We start from the raw sequence: 26,674 nt of genomic DNA on the forward strand, positions 1-26,674 counted from the left end.
TAAAGTGTACATGATTTGAACATTCATGGTACATCATTATCATTGCTGAACTTTACCCTTTGTTTAACTACACAGCCTAGATTGAAGGGCAAGGGCAAACATGAATGAACGCGCCTGCCCAGAGCCAGCTGCTGAGATGCTGCTTCTCAAACTTTTTCATGTCAAGGAAGGATGACGCAGCATTACTGCCAAGAACTGTAAAAGGCTTTAAAATCACCCTGCAACTCTCAACCACAAGATGTCACAAGTGTGCATTATTTCACACAAATCCCATGCTTTGACTATATACACAGCTGATACAACAATTGATTGTCAGGTGTTCTGTTATATTCCATTGAAGGATTAATAATGTGTAGATGATTGAATATGTTAGCTCTATATCATCATTGGCCTGAAAAAGACTTCCATTTGAATAACTCACTAATATTAATTTTGATCTTTAGACTCATCTGCTGTCATTCCTGCACTTTCCTTGACTATTTTCTTGTTAAACATTACCAGATAAGAAGATGTATCAAAAGAGAACCAATGCCCTGACTCCCAGGCCACTCATGCATTCAACCAGAATAAGAGGGATATGTAAAAAAATATATATAACATGAGGTGTTTAAAATTGAATGCAATTAGCATAACACTCCAGAGGGAAACAATCAATAATAGAAACTGCCTTTTGAACACAAACCTTATGAGTAAGTAGACCGTGGGACACTTCTACACAGTGGTGTGTTCTACCGTTATACGCCGTATACAGTCCAGATTTTTTTGGGGAAAAGCGTATACAGTCTATTAATAACCATTTCATCCATTGAAAACGCGAGAGCGTATACCCACGACCACGCGCATCGTATACCCTCCGAAAACAACGAGAACACACCACTGCTTCTACAGTAGCCCACATGTCCAAAATGGATAGCATTGCACATTAGGCTATATTACAAAAAGTTACTCTGGGTGGAACTCTTCAACTACAACAAATGTTGGATTGAGCAAAGGACAACCTGTTCAAAAGAACTCTAGTATTCTGAACTTACTATGAATTAATAAATTTTATTTTGAACATAGTTTAAGACAAAAATACAAAACAGAAGAATACAACAATACAAAACAGAAGAATACAACAACAACAACTAGAGGTACAAGTAAATCAGCTGTTGAAATTAAAGCTACAATCCATAAATTTCCTGTCCTGGGATATGAACCCCACAGTGTGGGAGACAGAACATCTACCCATCCAAGACAACATTCCAGGGGATAAATTTCACTTATGGAGGTTCAGGCAGTACCACGTAAACCAGTAGGTGCCCTACCTGACACCAGGTACTAAAAGAAACTCCTGTGCTATGGAGTGCCAACTAGATTGAGTTAGCTTTTTCATTGAAGGAGTCAACCATGTCCTTGATCTGCTGGAACATTTCGCGGTTCTCTTTCATCGACATGACATCTCGAAGTCTTTTCTTTTGGTCCATGGATTTCTGTTGATTGGAAGGGGTGGGGGTACAAGAGTTTGCAGTTATACACCCTGTTTAAATGCTCACCTTATTTTGCAGTGGCCAAATTCAATTTTCTACACGCAAACCATTTGATAATGCCCATTTTGGGCACGCCAAACTCTTTTCAAAAATAGAGAATATAGCCGATCTAAAGATTGACTGTTCTCGCATGACAGGTTGTATGACAAAGTATAAAATAAGGCTTAAGTGGTAAAGGTAGATGTTAAATAATATTTTGTGTCTAAGTTGCAAGTCTAGGAATGGAAAAGCAAGGGTGGTTTTATATACTGAAAAAACGGCCACAGTCTCTGTGTGAACAGATCTACTGGTTTAGATAGATTCAACAGATCTACTGTATGCCATCTAGTCTAAAGGTTCAGATGAGTTTCAAGTCATTAAGTTGGCTATAGTTCACATTTTGTACCTCCAACGCGGCCAAGGGGTCGAAAGCATGGGTGAAGATGGTGGCCAGGTTGTTAGACACTGTTCGTCTCTCCTCATTGGTCTCAAGCAGCACCAGGTGATGCCTAGGGTACAGATAGGAACACATGTCTTTATTCTAAACACACCCAACTCCATTTCAGACAGACAATTGGGTGAGTGATTATTATGCACAACTGTGCATCCTCAAGTGTGCCTTTGAAATATAATATACTGCAATTATAAACATCTCCTCCCCTCCACTATAATGATCATCTCTTCACCTACACCACAAATTCTGGGGACGTTTAAAAAAATGATCTACAAGAGATTGTAGATTGGCAAGTTTCAGTTTCTGGACAGCGTCATCACGGCCATTATGAAACTTGTTCTCGAGGAGTTTTTGGTGGTTTTCAACAGACTCTTTCTCTGCTGTCAATTTCTGCTCCTCAAGTACTATCTCCTACACACAACACATTGAAGGTTGATATTAAATCACAGTGTGACCCAAATCATCAATTTTCATCCAGATGTTGAAGCAAAAGAATTTAAATCTAATGTCAAAATTAATTGAGAACCAATGTCATCCTCAGAGGAGCTACTTGGACAGAAAACGGGTCCAACTTATACTAGACCAGGATCTAGAGGTCACCACATGATAAATCAGATGATTCTGACTGAAGATCTGTGTTCCATTTCATGTCTTTTCACACCATCTAAATAAAGCAAAAATAACCTTTTCGTTTTTGGATTCTTCATTCACCGTAGGAATGTTACACAAACGAAAAACCTCCTTGTCTTCTAGACACCACGGGGTGAGTAAACAATGAAAGTCAACGAAATAGTAATTTTTTGGTGAAATACTCCTTTAAGGATGTACTCCGTTGGTAGAGTGTAATCTCTGTTCTAGAGTGTAAAGCTCAATGTATTTATTTGGTGACAAAAAAAAAGAATGGCTTGAGATTTTTATTTCAGGAAAGATAATTCAGAGGCTGCTCTATACATTGTAACGGTTTCCGGTTTCCATTGAATTGATTTGTATTAAGGGTGCGTAGACCGTCTACCAGAGAAACAATTTCTCCTTTTTTTGTATTTTATATAATGAGCTCTTCCTCATCTGGGGTTTTAACCACCCATGAAACCACACAAAGTACTTACGACAATAAAGCAAAAAAACCATGATATATATATATATATATATATATTTTTGAGAACACACAAAACACTTTGACTATCAAAGTGCATACTAACTGACAACCAACTGATCACAAAACGCAAATATTCAGATGACAACTCAGATGTCAACCTGCATGACAATGTTAATGTCAATCCATGTCACAGTAGAGCAGCAGCTTTTTAGGTCCCCAAAACGACAAAACAAATCTAAATAAATAAGTGTTGCCTAAATTAGCTCAAATGTACATAAACAGCAGCGGAGGTGATCTGGTACGGGTCAATGCGTGGCAGTCACACTGCGATCACACTTTTCGGACATGAAACGCACGCTCACTCGGCACAAACAGTGGATACGGAGGGTTTGACTTCCTCATTCCCACAGGTCCCCGCACACCAGGCGCAATTACCGGAGCATTTAAAAGATTGGGACAGCTCGGAGATAATTTCGGGCCGTCACAACATGCACACTTTAGCTGCATGTCATGTTCCAATTGTAGATCCACTTTTTTTCTCTCAGCACCTTCAACTCCTTCATCTTGTGCAGGATTTTGGCCTTTCATCTGAGACAAACACATTTAACATGATTGCCTGGTACTGTATGTAACAACCAGATTTAAACTTAACAGGTTTGGATTTAACCCAACAGACTAAAAAAAAAAAAAAACGTTACAAATAGCTAAAGGTGTTCTTGTAGATCAGCCATTTCTGCTGCATTTTTGCAACACCATCGTATGACTAAGTATAAAACGGGGCTTAAGGCGGTTACACACCGGCGAATATGTGAATATACGCAAAATTCTGACTCTTTCCGAATAATTAAAAGACACTTTTCTCGATAAACATGTAGCATACACCAGTATGTATGACACCAATACATCTAAACATGTAGATACACCAGTATGTATGACACCAATACATCTAAACATGTAGATACACCAGTATGTATGGCACCAATACATCTAAACATGTACATACACCAGTATGTATGACACCAATACATCTAAACATGTAGATACACCAGTATGTATGGCACCAATACATCTAAACATTTTACAATAAGCCATAATCAGCTGCCATTAATCAGTCCCATCATCTGGAGCTTCCCTTGCCAATACAACTACAGGTCTATCAGGCATCTATGATAACTCAAACACAGTAAAATGGTATTAGACAAACCTGCAATGAGTTAATATACTGTAGCTCAGGGACAAGATACGGTCTGCCCAGTCCACTGACCTATATGCGTTACAGTCAAATCAAGTACAAGGCTTCATAGCCATAAGATACCTGTATCTGTGCTTTATACTGGAACATAGCACCAGGTTGATACATGGATGTGGTCTGTATGTCGAAATCATGTCCACAGGCATTCTCTGCTGATGCTGGGATCAACTTTATCTTACGGGCCACCTTATGGTACTCTGCCACTTTCCATTCAACCTGTGATGGGGAAGTCATTGTCATTGTTCAACAATACCATTAACATTATTGTCTGGAGAAAGGTGCATCATGATAGTGAATGCTGTGCCATACATCCAAACCACATGGTTACAAATGGAAATTGAACCCATGCTACAGCTTACACAGTAACGCCCTTGAGTTTTGTTTGTTAAATGTGTATACGCACCCTTTCCTTGATCTTGGCCAGACCCATCTCTTCGTGCCATGCGTGTTGCTCTGCCTCCTCTTGGGCCTTGCTGAGAATGGAGATTTTCTGCTGGAGCTCCATCTTTTCCCTGTTGAGCCTCTCGATGTCAGCCGGAGTGTACTTCTGATTAGCCAGCAGGTGCTGCAGTCTGGCCCACTCCTGTGTTAGAGAGTCAAGATGGTGGCCTGTGGAGGTAGTGTAGAAAGAAGGGATGAGACACGCAAAAACACACCATCTTACCGTTTCAGTAGGGGGAGACTAATTTAAGTATGAATACAGTGCTTTTGCCTGCAGAAACGGGTATACATTCAGTTACCACCCTACCGTCAGTATATTCTTGGCATTATCATTGGTGAACATGGCAGAAATGGCTGATCTACAATCCCCCAACGCGATGCATTTCCAGCTTTTAGATCTGCTATTTTGGCGAAGAGATTTGGTCGAGAGGGAAAAAAGGAGGGGGCTGAAATACAGGCCCCTGTGGGACCCTGATCAACAAGATATATAGGGTTTAAGTGGTTAATACATACAAGGCTAAATACAGTTAAACGTGATTGAAAATAAGGTTTCTGTGTGGAATGTCAAGCAACAAGCTATTGGTACAAATAGAAGTTCTTGATGGCCATTTAGATATTGCAAGTTGCTGTAGGCCTACTCTGTCCTCTACCCTGAGCCATCCCATCCCATCCTAGCAAAGTGAGCAGGGGTTTGATGAGTTGTAGTGTGAGGCCAAGCAGTACTCTGACCAGTTTATTTTGGGATGTCTGGAGCCTTGTTTTGTCCCTATTTTAAATAATGAAAGAAAGATAGACTATTTACAAAATAAATACAAATATTTAAGTTGTTTTGACTTTAACTTTAATTTGAGTTATAGAGGGCAATTATAATGTATTAAGCCAGGCATATTTGCCAGGGATCCTTTTAAATATATTTTACAGCAGGGGTCTTCAACCGGGACCCCTAGAGGGTCCTCAGAGTTACTACAGTGTGATACAGTTTCTCCACATTAACCACTTGAACCCTAGCATCCCTTTTCTGAGGAGAACTTTAGCCAAAAATAGCAGATCTACAAGCTCACAGCGCCTGGCGCTGCGAGGCCTTGTGAGCTTGTAGATCTGCTATTTTTTTTTACATGGTATAGGTGTAGAAGGAAAAAAGAGCAGACCAAGTAAAAAAAAGAAGAAGTTTTAATAATCTGAAACACAATTTTACCTTGTCCCTGCTCTTCATCTCTCTCTCGGCTAGGGATCCTTGGCCTGAAAAACGTCGAAGACCCCTATTTTACAGCACAGTGTAAATCAATGCGGATGTTTCAGATTAGGGGGCGGGGCTCGGGCTCTAGTCTCTCGCTCGGAGAGACGGAAGTGGCGGCGGAGGGACACATTGTTATTGAGCGGCGGTAGTGCGGTTGTTGTAGTCTGTTGCAACGCTAGCAACATGCTAACTGTAACTTTATGATTAAAAACGAACACAACACGCTGGAATAGTATAAGAAGCAGCGACAAACAAACAACCACCGTCCTTACTTCTGCAAGAAGACCTTCATCAACCTCTTGGGATTATTAAAAAAAAAAAACCAACCTAACCAACCCCCCTCCAGGGGAAGCTAACAGAGCTAGCGTTAGCATGCTAGTCACTTTGTACTGTTAGCCTGTGTAAAACGCTTGAAAACGGAGGCCTTCTTTAACCGTCAGTGAGAGGCGTTTATTATTAGTGTTTTGTTATCGTTTAGTCTCTGGACCCAACACCAACCATCCAACACGGGATTGTAACGTTCGACACGGGCGGCTTGGGGAGGTGGTGCGCAACGACCCCCGGGGAAGTGGAGTGACCAAGACGGGATGCTAACGGTGTTAGCATGTGGACGTTTAGCATCAATCAATGAAATGAATGAGTGAATGAACACACCACTCATCTATAAAATAAAATAAAAAAGTACATTTGTGCTTGTTTGTACGAGTAGTTCGTCTCCCAGTACAACCAGTATCATCATCACACCACCAGACTAATGTCTTCTCACTGGAGGATCTTCTTCTTCATTGACCAGACACAACACTGAAAGATCTCATCTATTTATTGTAACATCTATCAGTGGATTATTAGTAGAAATCAACCAGGACGATGCAGTGGGTTTGCTGGCGTGACGCGGTGTCGCAGATAGATAGATGATATTAACCAGAGGTGTTTGTTGTTGTTGTTGCTGCGGGTCAGACCTGAACTGAATAAGTGTGTGTGTGTGTGTATATTTTACCAATTAGACGGTGGATCTAAGTGTATTTATGAGAGTTGAGATGAAGGATCGGGGGTGTGTGATGGTGGTGATGATGGGGTTCAGGGCAGGCCCTGTGTCATTCAACAGGGGAGTGGTGGATCAACTCTCCCCGGCGAGGCCCAGCAAGGCTTCCGGGTGACGGACATATAAACATTATGCTGTGGACATGATTTAAAAACGATATTTGTGACATCTGTTCGTTTAATTACCGTCCACACACATATATATATATATGTGTTTTTCTTTTTGGGCACATACCAAGACATGGCTATTTTAAAATGGAAGAACAATGCATCAGCATCATCAGTCTGAGGAAGTTCTCAGAAAAATCTGGAAAATCTGCAGTTCTTGGAGACTAAAATAATGGACTGATGACACTGAACCCATCGCAACTCTGTGCGTTTTATGACATTATAAAATAATAATCATTGCAAAGAGGGAAGAAGTGGCGTGGGGTGCACATCCATCCACATCATGTCTGGATTTGCAGAATTCGTCCCCCCTCCAGAATGTCCCGTTTTTGAGCCCAGTTGGGAAGATTTCTCGGACCCGCTTGGATTTATCAACAAGATCCGACCCATTGCAGAGAAGACGGGCATCTGCAAGATCCGACCCCCAGAGGTAAACTTGGAGTGATTATTAGTAAACATCCGCTGATTATTAATGAACCCCATATGATTATTCTCATCTTTTTGGTTTTGTGTTGTACTGCATGGTATTTTGGGCCTGTGTGCATTTTGCGTTAGCAACGTTATTGGCCATTGCACTAATAGAGGTCAAGTGAGGCTTTACATTCATCACTGTTCTTGATCGCTCTTCATTTATAACATGATGAAAAGTAATCAGATCTGGCTGTTTGAATTCTAAATTGAGTTATTTATTTTGTTTACCTGTAGTCCTTCAAGCCAATTAGATGAAGGCCCAGTCTGATTGATAGCATATGGCTCTTGTTTTGTGAGAAATGCAATAAATAAATGGCGTAGAACGTAAGAATTGCTTTTGCTGCTTAATCATGTAATGTTTATGAGCCCTCTAAGTTACGTTATTATGCATTATATATCACCAGGCAAAATATGAGTCCTGACCACAGTTGTGCTCTGAAAGAGATATGTGTGCTTGGTTTGCCCTTTAGCCTATCACAAATGTAAGGAAATGTGATGACAGTAAATAAACAACCTTTCTAAACAAATGCAAATGCAGTGATTGATTGCTTTATATAATGAATATTAGTTTCCTGTCACCAATTCAGCTCTGTTAAAGCTCCTTTCCCAATATGAGAACTGGTGAATAACATACCTTTTGACTGAATGTTATATTTAATATGGGAAAAAGACATAAGAATAACATATGCACTGCTTCAACAGAAGACATCTTTGTACTATTTGTGAAAACGGTAAAACCAGAGTGCCTATTTCCATTGTGGTCCTTTCTCTAGGTAAAAGTTAATGTGGTGATGTAGTGATTTGATTGTGTGTAAAGGCTTATAATATGACTTTTCTCTCTATTAGGACTGGCAGCCCCCGTTTGCCTGTGATGTACGCAACTTCCACTTCACCCCCAGAGTCCAACGACTCAATGAACTTGAGGTGAGTTGAACAAGCCTTGGAGAATGAATCCTATATTCATATTGTTATGTTTGGTGTACACCTGGACTATCTCAAATGTCAGCTACAATTATTAGGGCCATGTTTTGTGACATTGTTTGGGTATTGAGGCCTCTACAAATTACAAACATGCACCAAAATTGGAGTGATGGCGTTTCCACATGATCACAGGGGTATTGTCTTGTCAGTGTGGTGCAGCCACTCAAAATACATATATTTTTTAAATATATTTTTTTAGGCTTTATGCCTTTAATGATAGGACAGTAGACTGAAAGGAAATGGGCAGAGAGATGGGGGGTGACACGCAGCCAAGGTCGTCGGGATCGGGAGTTGAACCCGCGACATGCTGTCAGCCTGGCATTGCAGCCTAGGGTGCCTGGACCGCCACGCAGCGGCCCAGGCCAAAATACATCTTTTTTTTAAGGGATATACCAAGGCCGTGACACACTGAAAGTGTGACTAACTGAAATGTCACTGACGAAGTTTGAAATAAAAAGGTTACCTTTCTGCGTTGCTCCAACTCATTTTGGATGATTTGTGCCACACACTGATGCTCCAAAATAGAACCAACCTGAGAGACTTGTCAACAGGTTTTGCACGTCCAATTGAAGCCTCCAGTGTGGCTGCAGCCATTGTGAACAATGTGTGTTTTTGATAACACGCGCGTCTGATGCTTTGCAGTGTGTCATGGGCTTTAATTCTCTCTTATCCCTTCTTCCTTTGTGTCTACAGGCGCTCACACGGGTCAAGCTCAACTTCCTAGATCAGATCGCCAAGTTCTGGGAGCTGCAGGGCTCCAAGATCCGCTTTCCCCATGTCGAGAAGAAAATCCTTGACCTGTACCGCCTCAGCAAGGTAGGATTGAACCCTGATCAATATCTTTTTTTGTTAATGGAATGCTCCACTCTGAAATGTGTGGCTGTTTAGTCAGTTTCTGATAACAAAGTACTGGATATGATTGGAGACTAATCATGGGCTGATGACACTCACCCATCGCAACTCAGTGTGTTTTATAACATTATAAATAATTATTATAAATAAAATGTTATAAAACATAATATTCTACAAAATTATAGGTCCCCATGTTGGGTTGAAACGTTGTCCCTGTCTGTCCTCATTAAAGTTATTCCCTGAGAGCTGCATTGCAGGGTGTGGACATTCTTTTCAATGTATGTATTTTTGTCCAGCACCTGTTGAAGTTGTTTTTTGGATGTGCGACGTGCGTGCATCGCCTTGGACTCTATCTTTGAAAAGCAGACCACAGTATACTTTGAAAATCAGTTATGTCAAGTATACCATGAATTTATGGTCCTGTAACTGTCAATTGATGTCAAAATTTTTCGATTACATGCAATACTGGCTGAGAAATACCCAGACAATCCTGCAATATCCAGAATTCATTGCAAGTGCTTACAAGAATACAAGTATTCCTTTAGCAGGAGGCAGGTTGCCATAGGCTACAAATACCATCATTATATCACATTAACTATCACTAATCACTTTTTTTTTAAAGTACCCCTACAATTTGCCTGCTCACAAGAATTGTCCAAACATTGATATAACTTTCAAAGAAGGAAGTTCGGTTCAGCCTTTTTATTTGCTTGTGGTTGTTATCATCATTTTATACATATATCCATAGATGCACCTCAACTCTTTCCTATTGTGTTACTTAGGTCGTTTCTATCATGCCCCTAATTAGGCCACAATTGTAATAATTACATTATTACATAATCGCCTGATTGCAATTCTTTTAGATAATTGCAATTTTTTAGCATAATCAGCAGAATCGTTTCCAATATTCAGTGCCAAAACCACAATGAAATCATTAATCACATTTTATTTGTATAACAATTCATTGTTGTGTTTTCAGATTGTGTCGTCCGAGGGTGGCTTTGAGACGGTGTGTAAGGAGAAGCGGTGGTCCAAGGTGGTCAGCAGGATGGGCTTCCCCCCGGGGAAAGGCATCGGATCGCTGTTGCGCTCCCACTACGAGAGAATCCTCTACCCCTACGAGCTCTTCCAGTCTGGAGCCACACTCACGGTGAGTGGTGCCGACCAGATTAACGTGCAAAGGGGTGCAGGAGAGAGTCCGCGCACAAATGCATATCATTTTCACTCAAAAAAACTGTTAGGATTTAGAAGGCATTTGTAGAATCGCCCAGAAGCAAAGATTTGAGTTTAAAAATGATCTACAAGCTCCGCTATGAGCTTGTAGATCTAAATTTTTTGAATAGCCCAAGTATAATAATATAATGGTTAAAGTGGTTAAAATCTAAAATAGCAGATGCTTTCCCGGTCTTAATGGGTTAATTGTATACACAGTTGTGTACCCGCGCTCATACATGGATCAAGTAAGGACGCGGTAGCATTGTTTAATTCCTATTCTGCGTTGCCGAGCTACCGCCTGGAGCTACCAGGATGCTGTTGACTTGTATCAGCAGATGTCGCTGCCTGCTGTTACACCCCAACAGCCTTACACCCTCTTCAGAGCTGCCACGTTGGCCACATGATACACTCACTCCACACCTTACACCTGAGTCATAACCAAGGACAGATCTTTTTCCTGCGAGTCTTATTGCTCTTTTAATAGACAGTAAGATGCCGTGGATAAGAGCGTCTTCTAAATGCCCAAATTGTAAATCGTAGACTGCATGTCCTCACAAGCACTCCAGATGTTGTCGCTATGAGCTCACTGTTCAAACATGGTTGTTGGGGGGGGCGGGCATGTGATTCATGTGACCCTATCTGCTGTTTCTGTAGTGTGATGCAGCTTGATGTATCAGTACACCCCCTGGACATGGACGCGAGTATGTCACAGGGACACACCCACCCTTGATGCTGAGTGCCAAGCAGGGAAGCATTGGGTCCCATTTTTATAGTCTTTGGTATGAGCCGGCCGGGGATCGAACCTAGGGGTGGGACGATAATCGGTATTATTGTTTATAGTGATACAAAAACGCTCACAATAATCGTATCGCAGAGATTTTAATTCATCGTGAATTTGTCCTTTGTCCTCCACTTAAAGCCTCTAGAATTGGTAAAACGCACCTGTAAAGAACGTACTTGATACCGTTTTTTTTCCAATCTCTAAATATAGCAGATCTACAAGCTCTTGTAGATCTGCTATTTTTTGCAAATGTTCCTCTTGGGGTTCCTCTTGGGGTTCAAGAAGTGGTGAACAAAAGTGTCATTTTAAGGGTTTTAACTTTAAGCATATTTTGATCTACAAGCTCATCGCGCTATGAGCTTGTATATCTGCGATTTTTGTGAATATCCAAAGAAATCTAAAATGACACAGATGCGTTCCCGGTCTTAACACATTACCTGCCAAACACGAGTATAACCGTTGTTGAAAAATACACCCGCTATTGCCAACAACGAGTATAACCGTTGTTTTTTTTTTTTCTATTTATCCACACAGAACCAGAGATATCACGATCCAAAGATTTCTAGCTCCATTCACTCCTTGGTTAACTTATTACTTTAAAATCCTGTATCTCGGCTCCTGTGTACTTTTTTTTTTACCATGTTATTTTGGGAAAAACATGCTATTTTCAACTGGCTGCAATTATGGAACGGATTACCGCAATCGGATTATTTTTTTCCACGATTCTACGAGACTCCTGTGTGTGTGTGTGTGTGTGTGTGTAATGAGGGGATCACCGTGAGGACGGTGATCACGGAAAATATTTTGTGACTACTTAAAAAATGTTTTTTTTAACATTGCAAACAATGCTGGCAGTGGGGGAAGTAAAAAAGAAAAAAACCTCTGGCAGGGAATGTGTTAATGGGTTCATTGGTAGTGGATTTGGCTCATGCCGGACCACCATGGACCAACACCTAGACGGATGACGTGATTCCCCCCCCCCCCACCCACACAGGGCATCCAGCGGCTGTACGACGAGTGTGACGACGAGGAGCCCGACGAGGGAGTAGGGGAGGACACGGTGGAGGAAGACGAGCTGGAGGAGGACGAAGACAAGGAGAGGGACAACGACAGGGAGGGTTTCTGTGACGTGCCGCCACACGCCAAAGAGCAGCAGCCGCGACCCGAGAGGCGTTCCCGTCGCCTTCGGTCAGAGGTACGAGAGACAAAATGTAGCTTTTTCGAAAAGTGGAACAAATTGGTAGGATATAAGTATGATGCTTAGATATTTGTGGATCAGGGGATTCAGGCAGAGTGGAATAGCCTCAAAATAGAATGTTGTTGTTTTACCAATGGTTTCGTTGTCAAAGATGATGATTAATTGTCACTCAAATAATTGCGATTAATGATTTAAATGTGTGTTTGGCATTGAACATTGGAACATAGAAATAAAAAGCACATTTCTGTTTGCCTTTTAGGCTTTGTAATAAAAAATTGCACGGGGCAGATATGACAAATAACTTCAATATACAAAGAAATGATTGACATATTCAATAATTTTATACATATACATATATTTTTTGTATTTAAAAATGTATGAACAAAATCAACATGGAAACGATTATAATAATAATTGTGACAGGCCTATTGTCAATAATAACCCGGCTCTGGACAAGAGGTGCTTCAGTAAATGACAGAAAAGTATAACGGCAGTCAGTATAACAGTTTTAACCACTACGTAACTGTCATTTTAACTGCAAGTAGTCAACTATACCGGTAGATAGTGTCATCTATTAATTCTTTTTTTTAAATAATAATGGAAGAGTATGCCAGGCTCCTATTTTACGAGAGTAATAATGTATAGTTACCCGTTTCTTCTTATTACCATTCTTGGATAAAAATGTAATGGGTCTCATTTTTAATTTCCTTGTGGATGTGTGCATGGGACTGGGGGAAAAAGAGGTCTAGACTCCCGTATCATTTCAGTTTGTTTTGCTAAAAGGCAAATAATCCCTCTCTTCTGGTCTGTGCTAGATTTCCAGTTGCTTCAGCCATGCTCCCCAGGGGACCTCTTAATATTTGGCATTTTAGCAGGCAGGAGCAGGCAGTCCCCAGCACTGTCATGATGATCTTATGTTGTTGTCATTGTTTTTTCCTCCAGCGGGAAAACAAGGAGCCAAAAGGCCTGAAGTTCTTTGGTGCAAGTCCCAAGATTGTGGGCTTGGAGATCGTACCGGCCGGTAAGAAAAGAGTATCCGAGTTGTACCTCTGCTTTAATTAAGAGTTTTGACCGCTTGCAACCTTGTAACTTCGACACATTTTCAGATGATGTACATGCAGATATACAGAACATACTGTCTGCCTTTCTACTATTAACATCCACACGTTTATCTCTTCTAGACGATGGATTCCACAAGAAGCAACGTCACCTCAAAGCCCAGGCCTTTGCCATCAAAATGCGTTCACGCAAGGAGACCCTGAAGGTCAACTTTGTAAGAGCCACTAACTTTTTGGGCTTGATCGATGTTGCATTAGCCCATTCAATCCGGAAACGCATCTGTGTCATTTTAGATTTTTAGCTATAGCCTATAACCATTATTTTATACTTTGGCTATTCAAAAATGTCATGTCAAGGACCCCCAAAATTATATGTATTTGGCCGCGGACCCCCATCTCAAAATATCTTGTTCCAGGGACCCCCCAAGAGCAAAGAATTTGAGTTAAAAATGTTTCCTTTAAAAATAAATATATATTCAAAGATTTGCACAAATTTTCATAATATTTCAAAAATAGCAGATCTACAAGCTCGTAGTGTGGCACTCGGTGCTGTGCTCTGAGCTTGTTTATCTGCTATTTTTGAATAGCCAAAGCATAAAAATAATGGCTGAAGTGGTTACACAGATGCGTTCCAGGTCTTAATGGGTTAAAATGTTTACAATCAGTGACAGTTACCCGTCATTTAACCACCCTCTGCACCCGTGTCAATGTCCCAGATTGACCTGTACCTGTGCCTGATGTGTGGGCGTGGCGACGAGGAGGACCGCCTGTTGCTGTGCGACGGCTGCGACGACAGCTACCACACCTTCTGCCTCATCCCTCCTCTGCCGGACATCCCCAAGGGTGACTGGCGGTGTCCCAAGTGTGTGGCTGAGGTAAGGTGCAGAATGCAGTTGACGTCCTGAGCCAAACTGAGAGACCAAACTCTCATGCGGGAGACCCAGGTTTGAATCCTGGGTAGTAGTGATACGCGGGCCGACCCGTAGCCCGCAGGCGGGTTATAGATTACGACCCAATTATTGCGGGGCGGGCGAAGCGGGCGAGCGGGCGAGGTCAACCCTCGGAAGAAAAAAACCCCCACCAAAACCACACCACCTCTCTCTCGCACGCTCTGTCCCCCTCTCTCTCTCTCTTTCTCTCTCTGGAAAGCAATTGAATGGACTTGCTTGTGTGTATTTTTTTTTTATTCATTTTTGCGGGACGGGTTGGGGCGGGTTGGGTGTGTAAAGACCTTAACCCTCGTAGGGTCCTCGGGTCCTTTTGACCCGGTTTAACATTTTCAACATGAATTAAACGTATGTAAACATTTTTTGTTCTCTATGAAACTTCTTCTATTTGCCTTATTTACTGTACTAAACATGTGATATGAAAATGAAAATTTTCACACAGGGCCTTCGGGTCAAAGTGACCCGAAGGCCCTGGGTGTGACTAAAACACGAAGACCCTACGAGGGTTAATAGCGATGACTCATGCACTACTGTATGTGTTTGCACCTAACTCTTTATAGGAGTGCAGCAAACCCAGAGAGGCGTTTGGCTTCGAACAGGGTGTGAGGGAATACACCCTCCAGACATTTGGAGAGATGGCTGACCACTTCAAGTCCGACTACTTCAACATGCCTGTCCATGTATGTATAAATGGCAAATCTCTTAGCACATGAATCACTTTGACACATGACAACTTCACCCATCTTCAACCTATCCTCTTATAATTGGTCCTCACTAATGAGAAAATGGTAAAGTGTCTCATAGGAGGGCTGTGGACACTTCAGAAACCCGCATATCAGTGACATCATGATTAGACAGATTTAAAAAAGAAAAGAAAAAGATTTCAATTTCTGTATTTGTATTAACGCAAGAACAATGTCTCCCATTATAACTTTACAGGAATAGAAAGCCTACAGTTTTAATTCGCTTGGATTCTCCATCGATGATGGTAGGCGAGTTTCTGAACTGTCCACAGGCCTCCTCTGAGACACAGATGGGGTACCATTGTTCTGAAAGTGGGGTCTGGGGACCCCCAGGGGTCTACAAGCTCATAGCACGGCACCGAGTGCCGCGCTATGAGCTTGTAGATCAGCTATTTTTGAAAAATCTTGACAATTGGTGCAAATCAACATTTTTAACTCAAATCTTTGCTTCAGGGGGGTCCCTGGAACAAAATATTTTGAGATGGGGTCCACGGCCAAATACATATCATTTTGGGGGTCCTTGACAGTTTGAGAACCACTGATGTAAACAGTCATGGTCCAGATAGACCGTTCTCAGTAAGCCGTGATGTCTTCCGTTGGCTGATCCGTGTCTTCCTCCCTGTCCCAGATGGTTCCCACTGAGCTGGTGGAGAAGGAGTTTTGGCGTCTGGTCAGCAGCATCGAAGAGGATGTGATCGTGGAGTACGGCGCCGACATCAGCTCCAAGGATGTGGGGAGCGGCTTCCCTGTCCGCGACGGCAAGAGGAGGCTGCTGGGGGACGAGGAGGTGAGTGGAGTGTAAAAAAAAAAACTCCTAGAGAATTACTGTTACCGATCAGGTGCAAGTTGCAACATACCACCCATTTTAACATTATATATTTTTTAATACACCTAATCATTAATAACTCACTACATATTTATGACAATTCTTGTGGATCTGATGACATTTTTTAAATTAATGATATGGTGGGGAGGGTGTAACCAGGCTATTATAGTTAAAAAAACTAAAAATGAAAACATTTTAGTCTGATTCTGGGGAACAGAAAGCAGACCTGTCCGAGACGACCTGAGAGATCTCGGTGGAATGGTTTCGGCCCGAAACCATTCAATGCTTTATAAACCAACAGTATTTTGAAAACAGTTCAGGCAGACAAGAAGCCATACTGTAATGGTGGCTTTTTCTCCTGGAAACCTGACCTGTACTTTTGTCTGCCTCCGTCTGAAGGAGTATGCCAACTCGGGCTGGAACCTGAACAACATGCCAGTGTTGGAGCAGTCCGTTCTGACTCACATCAACGTGGACATCTCTGGGATGAAGGTGCCATGGCTCTACGTGGGCATGTGTTTCTCCTCTTTCTGCTGGCACATCGAGGATCACTGGAGCTACTCCATCAACTTCCTGCACTGGTGAGAGATATACTGTATATACCAGGACGGCTAACCTTTAGACGTGACAAACTGACAATTCCAATCGTCTCCATCGGGAGACAGCTACTGCATTTATCCATCAAATTCTTTTTTATTTGCATTGTTATGGTTTTACATAAAATAAGTGTTCTTGCAATCTTCACTTATATTTTGATCTCTCCCGTCATGTCCAGGGGCGAGCCAAAAACGTGGTACGGCATTCCAGCCTCGGCGGCCGAGCAGCTGGAGGTCGTTATGAAGAAGTTGGCTCCGGAGCTGTTTGACTCACAGCCGGACCTCCTTCACCAGCTGGTTACCATCATGAACCCCAATGTCCTCATGGAGCACGGAGTCCCTGTACGTATAGGCCATGCATGCACCCGTCTGAATTGTCCTCCAGACTTTTGAAAGAAGCTAGTTGGGAAGACAGGTTCCTTTGATGGCATCGCAAAGTATGTTTTAGGAGAAATGTGTTGCTACATAACAGATGTGATGTTTTGATCCCAGGATGAGATTCTATGAATAGATGTATTATCTATTTTTGTAAATTAAAGACCTCTGACCAGCCTTCTTTACGCTTTAAGGCCAAATTATACTTGACTTGTAACCGCGAGGGTCCACGGACATGCTTCTGATTATACTATAATTTGTTGTATACAGACGGGCATGCGCTCCACACATGCAAACTACACTACACTAGTACAAATTAGCTCAGCATGAATAGAATTGTGGGAATGCGTTGGAGCTTTTTCCTTCGAGTTTTGTTCTTGGGCTTCACAAGTCTGTCTCGCCGATACTTCTGTCTGCACACACTTTCATCTCTTCCAACAGTCAATACCTTTCCCCAAGCGCATTGAGTTGTTTTTAACAGCAGATAAGGGTAACGATGGACCTCCTCACCAGAGGTGTCACGATACGCCTAATCCTCGATTCGACTTTCGATTTTAAGCTCACGATTCGACGATATTCGATTTTTATTACATTTTAATTATTAGGCTATTGACTCTTGATTTGTAAAGAAAACACATGGTTCTCAATAAATAATTTAACTAAGAATTATAAATAACAAATGGGAATCTAGAATAATAAAACATTAACATATTAACACATTGACTGCCACTATTAAAACATTGTTTTTCGTCCCCATGCCAGTGTTTTTTACCTTATATTGACGATCCATGACTCGATCCGTGCCGCGGTGTGTACACGGATGTAAACAAACGGTGTCTGGGGGAGGGTCTCCTCTATCCTCCAGAACAAAAATGTTGTAACTCGGCTGAGGCACGTGGCTTCCCTTGGACACGGCGCACACATGTGCAGGAGTAACATAATGAAACAGCGTGAGAATCGCGATACGGCTTGTAATTTCGGTACACTGTATCGAACGTCAATTTCGATTTAAGTTCCTGTACGTATGGAGTGTCCTGACAGGCTTACTCCTCACACAACCTCTCCTCAAACGGAGTGTCCATGTTTCTGGTCGGCATACTTGTACACGCATAAAGTACTCGCAGTCACAACATTTGTGAGGCTCACAGATGTCTGTGTGAACACGAGTCGGTTACATACATTATGTCACATAGCCCTAGTGACTACGCAGACGCGCCAAGTATAATTTGGCATTTAGTAACGTTCTGACTTCACTTTTCGGGGGTGTTTCTCATATGACTATATATGTTCCTTTGCCTCCGCCCCCAGGTGTACAGGACCAACCAGTGTGCTGGAGAGTTTGTGGTGACCTTCCCTAGAGCGTACCACAGCGGCTTCAACCAGGGATACAACTTCGCAGAGGCCGTCAACTTCTGCACCGCTGACTGGGTGAGACAAAACGCAACACAAAGGAACAGCAGCATGATAATGATTACATTAGGATTTTCACAGGTTTTAGGAATTTCTGGACAGACCCGTTCAGTTCCCATTGAATACACTTGTTACACAGTGTAATTTAACTCAGTGTTCAAATTTAAGCATTTGTACATTCTCTGAGTTACAAATAAGATAAACTAACACTTTGGATTTGACTATGTAAACTTACTATATATTCTTACTTCCATATCTTGTGTGTGTGTGTGTGTGTGTGTGTGTGTGTGTGTGTGTGTGTGTGTGTGTGTGTGTGTGTGTGTGTGTGTGTGTGTGTGTGTGTGTGTGTGTGTGTGTGTGTGTGTGTGTGTGTGTGTGGCCAGTTACCCATGGGCCGCCAGTGTGTGGCTCACTACCGGCGTCTCCATCGCTACTGCGTCTTCTCCCACGAGGAGCTGCTGTGCAAGATGGCTGCCGACCCAGAGAGCCTGGACGTGGAGCTCGCCGCCGCCGTCTTCAAGGAGATGGGAGAGACCATGGAGGAGGAGACACGACTCAGACAGGCTGTCCAGGAACTGGTGAGAGCATATCTTATTTTTATTCTTATTCTTAACGTTGGGAGGACAGGCGGCTTGTTTTTAGGTTGATTAATTATTTATTATTTTGTCAGGCTATTGTCACCATATCTATATACTGTCTGAGCGCTAATGCATCACATTTTCTCCATGCTATTCCTCCTCATTGGCTGCAGGGGGTGTTGTCCTCGGAGCAGGAGGTGTTTGAACTGTTCCCCGACGATGAGCGGCAGTGCCACAAGTGTAAGACCACCTGCTTCCTGTCCGCACTCACCTGCACCTGTAGCCCTGACCGGCTGGTCTGCCTCTACCACGCCAAAGACCTCTGTGACTGTCCAATGGGAAGCAAGTGTCTACGGTGAGATTTACACTGTCATTATATCCAAGCAGGAAGCTCCCGGTCTGAGAAATACAAGTTACTTAAAACGTGCGTTCTCTCTGATAGCAAGCAGGGGACAACCCCACTGGTTGCAAAAAGAAGTCTTGAATAGAAGCCTGAGAAGTCCTTCTCTCAGAGTCGAGGGATCATTCCTAAGTTGTGTTAGAGCGCCCTCCGCCATTTGACGGAGATCTCCGTCAATGGCGGTCAACGGTTGGATTTGGAATGACGGAGATCTCCGTCTATGGCAGGGAATGTGTTAATTGCCCCAGTAAACAATTCCTAATGAGTTCATGTGCTTCACTAGTTTCTTCAATACAGCATTATATTCAGTTTGTACACTATGGTCTCATTTAGAGAAAAACAGAAGTAAGTAAATAGACAATAAAGCAAGGTATGTTGTGGCTACATGGTCCATTATTACGTCGGCCAAAGAAGTATAATCCCTTGATAGTTTTCGTGAATATTCTTAGAATTTTGAGAATTAAAATAAAATTCACAGATCAGCCTTGCCCAAATTTGGGTACTCTGACGTCATTACCATGACATCAGAGATCCACCGGGAAACGACACTTGTTATTAGACTCCGTCTTTGATATCCTATGAATGAATCTTCCTATAATTCCACAAACCTCTGGGCCCAAACCTGTGAGCCCAAACCTCTAAGCCCAAATGTTTGCCCGGTTCTCCTCAGTGCCTGGAACTATTGATCTCAAATTGCACACAGCCATTCACCATTACCGTGCATGGGACTGCGAAGCCCCTTTTTCGATATCACTAAATCTCAGCTGTTTGTTCACATTTTTATGTCAAAACAAATTCTGCCCGGTTCTCCTCAGTGCCTGGAGCTATTGATCTCAAATTGCGCACAGCCATTGACCATTACCATGTGCATGAGACTGCGAAGCCCCTTTTTCGATATCACTAAATCTCAGCTGTTTATTCGCATTTTTATGTCAAAGAATGTCGCCATGCTTACGCTGGCTGCTCAAACTGCGCATGCGTCACATCTACAGCCCCACAGCGTTACACTGTTGCACTCACAGAACGTGCTTCCCCCAAGTTACGTGTGTGTGTGTGTGGGTGGGTGTGTGTGCGTGTGCGTGTGTGTGTGTGTGTGTTGCGGGGGGACGGCTCTGGCCGCATGAGGATGTACCGTGTGTGTGTGCGTCGTGTGTGTGTGTTGGGGACGGCTTCGGCTGTTGCGTTACACTGTTGCACTCACAGAGCGTGCTTTGCCCAAGTTACGTGTGTGTGTGTGTGTGTGGCGGGGGGACGGCTCTGGCCGCATGAGGATGTACCGTCTGTGTGTGTGTGCGCTCGCAACGGGTCGCGCGCGTGTGTGTGTTGAACGTGCTTCGCCCAAGTTACGTGTGTGTGTGTACTCCGACCGTCGCGGCTGTGTGTGTGTGTGTGTGGGGGGGGGAGATGATCGCACCACAACTCGGGTCTGCGGCCGTGTATGCGCGGACACGCATGTGCGCATGCACGTTGGGGAGGCACGTGTCAGAATGTACATTATTTGTGCACACGGCCGTGTGTGTGTGTTCGTGACGGGGGACGGCTCTGGCCGCATGAGGATGTACCGTGGTGTGTGGGGGTGTGTGTGTGTGTGTGTGTGTGTGTGTGTTGGCTCCGGCTGTTACATCTGTATACGCGCGGGTGTTTGTGTGTCTTCTGTGCCTCCACCACACGGAGACGGGATGTGCGTGCGTGTGTGTACACACTACAGAGTACAAACTCACTTTCCATCCTGATAAACTGTCTGTTCACAGCGCATAAGCCAAACTGCACACTTTGGGTGCTCATATCTCCCTACGGGTATGGTCTAGTATATTAAAATATAAGAAACTATTGTTTTAACCACTTTACCACTTAACCTCATTTCTTGCTGTTGTGTGTTATTATTCTAGTCTGTGTTCAGAATAATGCTATAAAAGAGGTATTATAATAACTGCTTGTTGTGCCACATGGAAACATTTATTGCAGTGCCTTGCCTGTTTGAAACCAGAACAACTTGTTTTTGCACTGAACATTCCAACTGAGCATACGTATGTTACATACAACGATCTGATGTTTTTGTTTAATCTGTACAGATGGACCTTTTCAGACACATATACCTGCTTATTCTAGAGGGGAACAACACCCTAATTGTCAGATGGGTTTTCTGTAACCACTTAGAGAGGCTGTCTGGGAAACGGAGGGTTCCTGGTTCATGCACCTGCCCCGGTGTCGGAAGTGTCCACAGTACTAATAGCGCTGTAGCACTGTACTAATAGCGCTCACTGCTCATAATAGTTAGGGGTAAATTTCACATATGTGCAAATATACAGTGACAAACAAACAATACCCCAAAGGAGTGGGGATTACGGACACGGAGCATGAACTACCATGCATATTATACTCTTTTGGAATGGAGTACTGCAGACAGACCAGAAGCGTTCATTCTGAACAAGTGGGACCCCAGTATATAGTATTGAATTACAACAACATTATGATCATATCTAACAGAATTGTACATATTTTACCGATTCCCCATTTATTCTAGTCCCTTATCACTGCTTATTCCTACAGTAGATCCTAGCGAAAGCAGAGATAAACACACTTCTCCTCCTACACGTAACTTCAAAATCCTTGTTTCTTTGACCTCTTCCAGGTATCGATATGACCTTGAGGAGTTCCCGTCCATGCTGTACGGAGTCAAGATGAGGGCCCAGTCCTACGACACCTGGGCCAAGAGAATCACTGAGGCCCTGGCTGCAGACCAGAAGAACAAGAAAGGTACGCAACTATTCATAAACTATGAGTAATCTTTTTTCTTAACACATTCATAATTGCTCCCGATGAGCAGGCTGGTGCCTTGCATGGTTTCCTCCGCCATTGGTGTAATATTACGTCCTTGGCAGTCGATCTATGTGCTAACAATACAGAATAAAGTCTTTCTACCCATCAACCAGCGCAAAGTATTGGAGAGATTGTTAATGTACGCCTGCTTTTGCATACTTAGACCCTTCATCCTTTGTCACAGTTCTTTCTTACGTCTTTGTTTTATTCCTTTCTTATCATTTGTCTCCCTCCCTCCCTCTGTGTGTGTGTGTGTGTGTGTGTCAGACCTGATCGAGCTGAAGGTGTTGTTGGAAGACGCTGAAGACAGGAAGTACCCAGAGAACTCTCTGTTCCGTCGTCTCAGGGAGATGGTGAAGGAAGCCGATACCTGCTCCTCCGTGGCCCAGCTGCTGCTCAGCCGCAAGCAGAGGCACAGGTCACTATACACACACCTCTTCACATGCCTACCAACACAAGCATGTATACAAATTTCTGCATAACACGCATCGACGACTAAATGTTAAACAATTTTCCTCAACTCATGGAAAGCTGTGTGTTGAATGGTAACATGACGGAGTCTGATTCTCCAGTTTGTAAGTGGTGTACTGTCCACTGAGTATGCGTACGTTGTGCATGTATGCAGTAGTCGCCTGCGTGCTGAGAGCAGTCGGAGCAATCGCAGTAAGCTGACGGTGGATGAGCTCAAGGCCTTCGTGGAGCAGCTCTTCAGACTGCCCTGTATCATCAGCCAGGCTCGACAAGTCAAGGCAAGTCCCTTCTCTTCCATGCCCAAACACATGTGTGCGCACATGTGTTGATTCAGCTAAATTGTTTCATTTCAGACAACAAAAATAAATGTCTTTCTCGCATGAAATTTAAATAGGGAAAACCATTGTTAACTTTGCTGAATAGAATGTACATTTCCAGTGAACATTCCGATGGCCATTGGATGCCATGCTCGTGTATGTACGTTAGGGAGGTATTTCTTCCCCAAACGGCAGTAATGACTGAAAGTAACTAGTGGAAATAAGATATCTTGACACCTGAGGAAGATGATGGCAAGCAGCGACTGCTGTGGGTCAAAATGCAATTTTATTCTGCGAAAATACATTTTCGCAGAATAAAATTGCATTTTGCCATAAAACGTGTAAAAAAAAAGTGGTATTTAGTAAACGATTAGTATGGGCAGCGCCATTTAACTGTTCAGTCCACTTGCTACGCACATCCGCTGGTTAACAATGCAACTCATTGGTGTGATAACAATAGGAGTGATTTAGTTTGTTTGTTGCCCATCCCTCCATCCCCTTCCCTCTTTTCCACCCCTTTTTTGTTTTAAATCTTAATTCTTAACCATCTTCCTCTCTCTGTCACAAATTTGAGCTGTCTGTCTCTCTCTCTCCTCTTATCCAGGAGTTGTTGGAGAACGTGGAAGACTTCCATGAGAGGGCCCAGGTGGCCCTGGCGGACGAGATGCCAGACTCCTCTAAGCTGCAGGCCCTGTTGGACCTTGGTAGTGGGCTGGACGTGGAGCTACCCGAGCTTCCCCGCCTCAAGCAGGAGCTCCAGCAGGCCCGCTGGCTTGACGAGGTAGGGCTCCGTCCATCTGGATGGAACATCTGAAATGTTTTAGTTTTTGTGTAGTTTTAGTCTACTAAATATCCTAAGATTATAGTCGACTAAATCTACAGTTGATTTAGTCGACTAAAATATATTTTGGCGGTGCCTTGATGGCGTCGTAATGGCTGATTTGACACTTGGTTGCATGCTGAAAATAGCCGATCTACAAGCTTGTAGAGCTTGTAGATTTGCTATTTTCAGAGCGCAACCAAACATAAAATGACTTTTAGTTCTACTGGATCTCTTCTCCACTCGTCCCTCCCATTTTAGTTTTTATTTGAAATTGTCAATATATTTAGTCTTAGTTTTAGTCATCGTAGCTTAGTTTTTATTTCGTTTTTATTTCGTCAGTGAAAAAAGGTTGTCGACAAACAGTTGTAGTTTGAAGAGTCTCAGGTTTGGTTCTGCTGGACTGTTTCCGTTGTTTCCCAAAATAAGGACAAGCAACCCTGAATGTTTTCTCCCTCCCCTCTATTTGAACTGAATAATGGGTTCGGCCACAATTTCCCCCTGCACTGACAACAGCAAGCCACACTTACATATGTAACATTGCATTTTCTGGCACCTGTAGGAGTGAACGGAGCTAATTAGTAAATAAATATTCACATTCTGATCACGTCTTAGGTGCGTGTTACTCTGGCTGAGCCTCACCGCGTCACCCTGGAGCTGATGAAGAGGCTGATAGACTCTGGCGTGGGCCTGGCGCCTCACCACGCCGTAGAGAAAGCCATGGCGGAACTCCAAGAGATCCTTACCGTCTCCGAGAGATGGGAGGACAAAGCCCGTGCCTGTCTGCAGGCCAGGTCAGATCACACACTCGGCATCACACATACTGTACACTTAACCCATCAAAACCGGGAAAGCATCTGTGCCATTTCTTTACCACTTTAAACATTATTTTATACTTAGGCTATTCAACAATAGCAGATATACAAGCTCATAGCTTAAAATCTTTGAATGTATATATTTTTAAATCGAACATTTTTAACTTAAATCTTTGCTTCTTGGGGTCACTGTAACAAAATATGTTGAGATAAAAAAAAAAACATCATTTTGGGGGTCCTTGACATGAAAAAGTTTGAGCACCACTGATATAGCAACACAGGATTTAGAAGGCATTTGTAGTATCGGCCTCAGGTCTAAATGGGTTAAGCTTAAGTTATTGTGAGCCTGACGGTAGATTTGCTATTTTCGGTGACGCTGTCAGTGTCTTACAACAAAATATGAATCAAGCTTCTCAGCCTCCTCAACTCTTCATTCTGACATCTAGCTCAGGGCTATCGATTGCGTGACACGTTGCGTGGTGTGTTTCCTTCCCCACAGGCCTCGTCACAGCCTGGTGACTCTGGAGAGCATCGTGCTGGAGGCTAGGAACATCCCGGCCTACCTGCCCAATGTCCTGGCCCTCCGAGAGGCCCTGCACAAAGCCAAGGAGTGGACCGGCAAAGTGGAGGCCATCCAGGTACTACTGCAAATGTGCACACTTACATGTGGACAGACTTGGTTTTTGTAGAGTGGCCCAGCCTTGTTGTTACGCTTGGACAGAATTAGTTCCGAACGGTTCTAATGCCAAACCCCCATTATATCTTCCCATTTACAAAACAAAATCTCAACGAAGATCTGTGTTTCACACAAGGTAGCGGTGCATACCAAGTTTTATCTTAGCGTCGCTGTTGGGTGAAAACCTCATATGTCAAAGCCTGTTCCTTATTATTCATATTTTAAAAAATCAATTAAAATAGTGAAAATAGCCGCTCTACAAGCTCACGAGTCACAAGGCGTCGAATTGTGAGCTTGTAGATCTGCTATTTTCACCACTTTTGAGCGACACTCTTGTACGTTGAGACCAGCTCAGTGGCCTTGTGGTTAGAGTGTTCGTCCTGAAATTGGGAGGTCGAGGTTCGATTCTCCGGCCGGGTCACACCAAATACTATAAAAATGGGACCCAATGCCTCCCTGCTTGCCACTGAACATCAAGGGTTGGATTTGGAGTAAGTCCCTGCCCAGCCTGATCTCCAGAGATTACCGTAACATTGCACGGAACGAGTGCACTTCATTCCGTGGATAGTCGCCTAGAAACCCCGAAATTGCGTGCATATGTACGGCGAGTCCCACGGTGGGCGTAACCAGTCGCAACCCGGAAAAACCCGGAAGCAGAGCAGTCCCCACAACAAAATTTACGATTCTGTGCCTATCGGTACATAACTCAAACGGCGCTGAGTAGGCACAGGCGAACGTCACACCGTTCAGGACGGCAACTCGGTCGCCTTAGCTCCCTCGGTGGTCCTTCACGGGGTGACAGTTCGCCTGTGACTGCGCGCCTCCGAAATGGTTTTGTCACAAAGGGAGCGCCGTACATATGCACGCAATTTGGGGGTTTCGAGGCGGCTATCCACGGAATGAAGTGCACTCGTTCCGTGCAATGTTACGGTAATCTCTGGAGATCGGGTTGCAGCGCCACATGCTGGCGTCATGTCCAGGGGGTGTACTTGTCTTTTACATCAAGCCGCCTCACGCTACAGAAACAGGAGATAGGCTCCTGCTGCCCTATGGGCCACATGGCTCGGCAAGGCTTCTACCACTTGTATGATGAAGTATGGCATTAATTTACAGAAAATATGGAGATA

At 43.3% G+C, this 26,674-nt stretch overlaps 2 protein-coding genes across 2 annotated transcripts in view; one reads left to right on the forward strand and one right to left on the reverse strand.

The window, feature by feature from the left end:
• Positions 1-1,338: 1,338 nt before the first annotated feature.
• On the reverse strand, positions 1,339-6,774 carry LOC308079613 (uncharacterized protein; the record flags this gene model as incomplete). Its single annotated transcript, XM_080421164.1, has 4 exons — positions 1,339-1,472; positions 1,915-2,017; positions 4,714-4,893; positions 6,755-6,774. 4 exons carry the CDS (start codon positions 6,772-6,774, stop codon positions 1,353-1,355), a joined length of 423 nt encoding a protein of 140 aa, XP_080277290.1. The 3' UTR covers positions 1,339-1,352.
• kdm5a (lysine demethylase 5A) overlaps positions 6,125-26,674 on the forward strand; it is a 31,115-nt gene continuing 10,565 nt past the window's right edge. The window contains exons 1-21 of the mRNA XM_080420821.1: positions 6,125-7,627; positions 8,515-8,592; positions 9,343-9,465; positions 10,481-10,651; positions 12,492-12,692; positions 13,638-13,716; positions 13,877-13,968; positions 14,470-14,628; positions 15,261-15,380; positions 16,072-16,230; positions 16,669-16,850; positions 17,045-17,207; positions 18,549-18,668; positions 19,034-19,228; positions 19,402-19,583; positions 22,261-22,385; positions 22,716-22,866; positions 23,074-23,197; positions 23,841-24,017; positions 24,672-24,850; positions 25,371-25,509. Coding sequence (XP_080276947.1) covers positions 7,481-7,627; positions 8,515-8,592; positions 9,343-9,465; positions 10,481-10,651; positions 12,492-12,692; positions 13,638-13,716; positions 13,877-13,968; positions 14,470-14,628; positions 15,261-15,380; positions 16,072-16,230; positions 16,669-16,850; positions 17,045-17,207; positions 18,549-18,668; positions 19,034-19,228; positions 19,402-19,583; positions 22,261-22,385; positions 22,716-22,866; positions 23,074-23,197; positions 23,841-24,017; positions 24,672-24,850; positions 25,371-25,509 — 3,066 coding nt within the window. The 5' untranslated portion in view covers positions 6,125-7,480. The remainder of the gene's footprint in view (positions 7,628-8,514; positions 8,593-9,342; positions 9,466-10,480; positions 10,652-12,491; positions 12,693-13,637; positions 13,717-13,876; positions 13,969-14,469; positions 14,629-15,260; positions 15,381-16,071; positions 16,231-16,668; positions 16,851-17,044; positions 17,208-18,548; positions 18,669-19,033; positions 19,229-19,401; positions 19,584-22,260; positions 22,386-22,715; positions 22,867-23,073; positions 23,198-23,840; positions 24,018-24,671; positions 24,851-25,370; positions 25,510-26,674) is intronic.

Source organism: Gymnoscopelus braueri, assembly GCF_963280865.1.
Source record: "Gymnoscopelus braueri genome assembly, chromosome: 23".
In the NCBI taxonomy this organism is placed as follows: domain Eukaryota; kingdom Metazoa; phylum Chordata; class Actinopteri; order Myctophiformes; family Myctophidae; genus Gymnoscopelus; species Gymnoscopelus braueri.